The following is a 4,874-nucleotide window of genomic DNA, read 5'->3' as shown; positions in this document are numbered from 1 at the left end:
TGTACTACAAGAGTATCCTCTCTCTTTTTTTATTATTATTATTATTGTGAAGTGCTGCAGGACACGGTGTGCGAATTGTGCTTTACTGGTCCACCGCTCGGCCTCTGGGCTCCAACAGCCTCCCTGGCATCCTCGCCGTTTCTCTCCGGTAGGATAGTCTGTGTCTTTTCTCCCCAGGAAAAGAGTTTCGTTTTTGCTTTTTTTTGTTTTTTTCCCCCAACAAACAGGCTCAGAATTCTTTTAACAGCTTGTAAAAATGCACGCAAATTTCCAAACGGTATTTACAAAGCAGTCCGTCTTTTGCCTTTTTAAAGTCAGTATCATCAAGAGGGAGCATTAATAGCAATATTAGTATTAGAAGTCATTGTTCTAGTAGTAGCATCATTAATTATCTTAAGTACAAAAACAGGAGGTGCTAACACAAGTTCCTTCTACCTGATTTCTATTAAGGTTTTTTTTTTATTCTTTTGTGCTGTTTATTTTTCTTAAGTTATTCATAAAATGGAAAGACCTACAGGGGAAGAAGTGCTTAGAGTGGGAGAGAAAAGTGGGGGGGGGGTTCCTCGTGGCTTTCGCGGGGGGCGGGCTTAGTATTCTTAACGGAAGGCAATGTCTTTAGGAGGAGTCTTCCTTCCCCCGCAGGCCCGTGACGTGGGCGGAAGGTTCCTGCGGGGGGGGAGACGGGGGGGGGGAAGAGGCGGCGGCACCAGAGGGCCAAGCCTTACCAAGGGGGGCAGTCGGAGCCACCAGCGACCCGGCAGCTGACCGGCAGGACTAGGGCAGATCTGACCCTGGGGGGAGACCCCGAAAGTCGTCCCCGGCGTCTGTCCACCGATGGAGCGGAAGGCACCTGTTGGGTGCAGGCTCTGGCACTGGGGGAGACCTCCGGGGGGGGAGGAGGGGGGGCGGGGAACAGAGGCTCCTGCATCCCTGCTGGGCTGCATCCCACGCCCCTCCCCCCTCAGAGGCAGGGGGCTGGCAGAGCCTGAAAGCCACGGGGGGGAGGGGAGGGGAATAGGCCCCGGAGGGGGGCCAAGGAGGGATTCGGGCAGAGTGTTGCTCGTATTTCTCGGGCCAGGCAAGCGCTACAAGCCGCGAGACTTGACTAAGCTACTAGGAAGTAAGTGGAAGAAGGCAGGCAGTGTGCATTCATTAGAAGACGAGAGAAGAGGAAGAAGAAGAAGAAGAGAAGGCGGGTTCGCCTCCTTAACGCGAGTTCACTACACTGGCAAAGTCCCTGATATCCGTTGCTATTAAGAAGTTGGATTAAAAGTTACCTGATTCCTCACTATTACTATTTGTCTTAAAAATAACATGCATTACGTTAATTATTGCTTCTATTAGTTCAGTAGGAGAATATTGCCCTCAAATAGACTATTATTATCTAAAAGTTTGGCAAAGAAAAAACAAAGGGATGTAAAGTGTTACAAATGAAAATCCATCATCATCATCATAATAATTTTAAAAAGCATCATCAAATTGGCATAGATTTAAATACATTTCTTCTTCGCATGCAAAAAATCCTGCGTTAGAAAGGATGGCGATCGTTCCCCCCCACACACCCTCGCCCCAACCCGGAAAAGGGGGGGGGAAGCAAAACCAAAAGAAGGAAAAAAAAAAAAACAACGGCCAGTCCTGGTTTCCTCGTTCCCCCCCCCCTTCAGAAAGTGACGTAGACTTTGGCATAGTAAAGAAGTCTTGGCAACAAACGTACGGATCGGAAGTCAACAGCGGTGCAAAAGAGGAGACTCGGCTTTAAAAGCAACAAAATAATTAAAAAAAACCAACACAAAAGTGCAACGTAAAGGGGGGGGCACTGCCCCGCGCAATAAACAAAACAAACAGGTCGAAAAATCAATACATTCGTAAGTAAGCCAATAAATAAATAAGTAAATAAATAAATAAGTAAGTAAATAAATAAAGACCGCCTCCGAGTCAAATACATACCTCTACCTCTCTTGTCCTTGTTTTTTTTTTTTTCTCACTCTTAAAACAGCGAAAGCAAAATAAGACAACGTAAACCTTTAGGAAAATAGAAATTCGGCAGCTTCGTGGAAGGAAACCAGCCGACGCCTCGCCGAGCGGGGAGGGGGGGGGCGAAGGCGTCGGTCCCGTCGTTCCGCTGGAGCCGCAAAGGGAGGGGAGCGAGCGCGGCCTGGAGGCTGCGGAGGAGGAAGAGGGGGGTTACCTGTCCAGGTGAGGCGCTGGGCGTTTGGCCTCGGCCCCCTCCGGCCTCCGCCCGCTTTCCTGGAGCCTGGCGGGGGCGGGGGCGGGGGGGGAGCCTGAGGAGGAGGGGAAAGGGGGAGGGGGGCGCCGCGCCGCGCTCCGTCAGGCCTCCAGCGGGCTGAGCGGCGGCGGGACGGCGCCCTTGAAGCAGGCCGACTCGTAGTGCTTGTTCAGGTAGGACTTGAGGGCGAAGGTCTTACTGCAGCGCTTGCAGCGGAAGTGCTTGAAGGCGGAGTGAGTCTGCATGTGGGCGCGCAGGTTGGAGCGGTCGGCGAAGGCCTTGCCGCAGTGGGCGCAGCCGAAGGGCTTCTCGCCGGTGTGGGAGCGCATGTGGCCCTGCAGGAGCCAGGGCCGGCTGAAGGCCTTCCCGCACACCTCGCACTTGTGCTTCAGGTCGTGCGTCAGCAGGTGCATGGCCATGGCCGGCATGGAGACGTACACCTTGCCGCACGTCGGGCACTTCTTGGCCATCTGGCTGTCCAGGCTGCGGTGCGTCTGCTTGTGGCGGCTCAGGTTGGACGAGGTGGCGTAGGTCTTCCCGCACTCGCTGCAGGTGTGCCGCTGCGGCGGCGGCGCGGGCGGCGGCGGCGGGGGCTGCCCGCCCGCGGGAGGGGTCTGGCCCAGGCGGGAACCCGCGCCCCCGGCCCCGCCGCCCGCCGCCGCCGCCGCCGCCTTGCGGCGCGAACGCCCGTCGGTGATGAAAAAGGCGTCGGCCGCATAGCCCTCGCTCACCGCCGCGTCGCCGTTGATGTAGCCGCCGGCCAAGGCCGAGTGCGGGCTGTCGGCCTGGTCCGAGTCGCCGTGAGTGCCCGGGTAGATGACGCCCGTCGACGGGGGCACCTTGAGGCCGTTCTCGCCCTCCCCCTCGTACACCGAGGACGGCGCGATGTACTCGCTGATGTAGTCACCTGCGGGCGGGCGGGGGTGGGGGTGGGGAAGGGGAGGGAGGACGGGCAACGAACAGAGACGGGGGGGGGAAGGATGGAGAGCCGGGAGGAAAAGCAGGAGAAGAGCCCGTTAGCAGAGGCGCCTGGCAAGGACGGTAGAGATTGGATGCCTCCGGAGCTCCCCGCTTAATAGAGGCAACAAGCGGAGTCCGGAGAAGCCCCCCCCCCCGCCCCGCACCTCTCTCCAGGCCGCCTCTTGCCCATATCCGCAGTGATTCGGGGGCTCCGGCTCCCCTCTCCGTCCGTAGAGCAGTTTGCCAGCCGGTTCACCTGTGCTGCTGGGCCAGAAACCAGCCGGAGGACCGGAGAGGCGCGGGGGAAGGGGAGGGGAGGGGAGGGCTGGGGGGGGGAGCCTCTGTCCCTTGAGCGATGAGACCAAAGAAGAGGAGCAAGGCATCCTTCCCCCCCACCCCTCCCTCAAGGTCAACTCTCTGCAGGAGACCAAAGGCACGGGGGGGGGTGCAGCCTTGCGGAAGCTAACCACCCTCCCCCCCCCATGACGATTATGCAACGTGCTGCAGACGCGTTGTCCCGGACAAAAGCGGGAAGGGGCCTTCCCCGGGCCGGAGGGCGGGCATCGTCCGCTCGGACCGCGAGGTGGGGCCTCCGGCACGGGGGCCTCGAAAGGCCTCCCCAAGAGCGCACCCCAGGGGAGCGGCCCGTTGGAGGCGGCCGCGCGCTTGCCCTTGGAGTCGCCGCGCCCGAGACAAAAGGCCCCGCTGGCAAGGCAAGGCGCCACTGCGGCGAAATGCCTCCCACCGCCCGCGCCCCTCCCGCGCCCCTACCTTTCTCCCCGCGGGATCCCCGGGAAGAGGCTCGCCGCGCGCCCGCCGGCCCCGCACCTCGTCCCCGCCAGGGCGCATAGCCGGGTTGCCTTCCATCCGAAGGTGCCGAGCCAACGCCGCCGCCAGGCGGGCAGGCGCAGAGCCGCTCAATATGGCTCTCGCATTCCAGAATAGGAAGGCGGCGCTCCTCCGCCCGGTCCCCCCGCGCGCCTTGCCTCGCCGGCGCCGGGATGCTCGCGGCCTGCTGGCTCAGAGTTCCGAACGGGGCGCAGGGAACACGACCAGCCGCCCTCAGCCCCCCCCGCCGGCCCATCTCGAGGGGGACCCCCCTCCTCCTCCTCCCCCTCCTCTTCCTCCTCCTCCCCCTCTCGCCCACCCGCGCCGTCCCCCTCCTCACCCTTGTCATGGATCCGGGAGTTGAAGTCGGTCCGCGATCTGCTGTAGGAATTCTCGAGGTCCGCCGAGGGGAAATCGTCAAGTTTGACCTTTTTCACCAGGAAGGATCTGGGCATGGTTCTGGACTCCCCCGGAATGTGAGAAGGCTCCCGCAGCTTCCGCCGATGGGTTCCGGGCGGGCGGCGGCGGCGGGGTGGGGGGGGGCGGCGGGAAGGCGATCAAAGAGCCGCGCAAAGAAAGGGGGAAGAGGCGCTCGGAAGGAGGAGGAGGAGGAGGAGGAGGAGGAGGAGGAAGAGGCGGCGAGGGGGGGCCGGAGGAAAGGCAGAAGGCGCGGAAGAGCGAGCCCGCCGCGGGGAAGGGAGGCGGGGGGGCCGCCGGGGATGGCCGTCGCCGAGCGCGGGGACTATGGCTTTGTGGGCTGCAGCGGCTGCTTCGCCTCTTGTTCCCGAAGGCCTGAAGGGAGGAGCGGCGCCGGCCGCGGAGGTCTCCAGCCTGGGCGTCTGCGCCGCGCCGGTCCTCC

The 4,874-nt window shown here is 61.0% G+C and overlaps 1 protein-coding gene across 2 annotated transcripts; it reads right to left on the bottom strand.

The window, feature by feature from the left end:
* On the bottom strand, window positions 1-4,546 carry SCRT1 (scratch family transcriptional repressor 1). 2 transcript variants are annotated; one of them, XM_039321424.1, is made up of 2 exons: window positions 4,356-4,546; window positions 1-3,134 (listed from the first exon to the last, which is right to left on the bottom strand). In XM_039321424.1, exons 1-2 carry the CDS (start codon window positions 4,468-4,470, stop codon window positions 2,329-2,331), a joined length of 921 nt encoding a protein of 306 aa, XP_039177358.1. In that variant the 5' UTR covers window positions 4,471-4,546; the 3' UTR covers window positions 1-2,328. The 2 variants fall into 2 exon arrangements, with proteins under 2 accessions (XP_039177358.1, XP_039177357.1); XM_039321423.1 differs by lacking the exon at window positions 4,356-4,546 and adding an exon at window positions 3,959-4,288.
* Between the last annotated feature and the right edge of the window lie 328 nt (window positions 4,547-4,874).

This window comes from Crotalus tigris, unplaced genomic scaffold (assembly GCF_016545835.1).
Source record: "Crotalus tigris isolate CLP2741 ecotype Arizona unplaced genomic scaffold, ASM1654583v1 scf7180000023738.1706062, whole genome shotgun sequence".
Taxonomy (NCBI): Eukaryota; Metazoa; Chordata; class Lepidosauria; order Squamata; family Viperidae; genus Crotalus; species Crotalus tigris.
This window is presented reverse-complemented; position numbering and strand designations above follow the sequence as displayed.

Bases quoted from the DNA above. Each gene is read 5' to 3' on its own strand.
- SCRT1 (XM_039321423.1), bottom strand. From the start codon at position 4,271: ATGGGCCGGCGGGGGGGGCTGAGGGCGGCTGGTCGTGTTCCCTGCGCC. The intron at 3,135-3,958 runs GTAGGGGCGCGG...GCCCGCCCGCAG, and splicing joins GGGATCCCGCGGGGAGAAAG to GTGACTACATCAGCGAGTAC.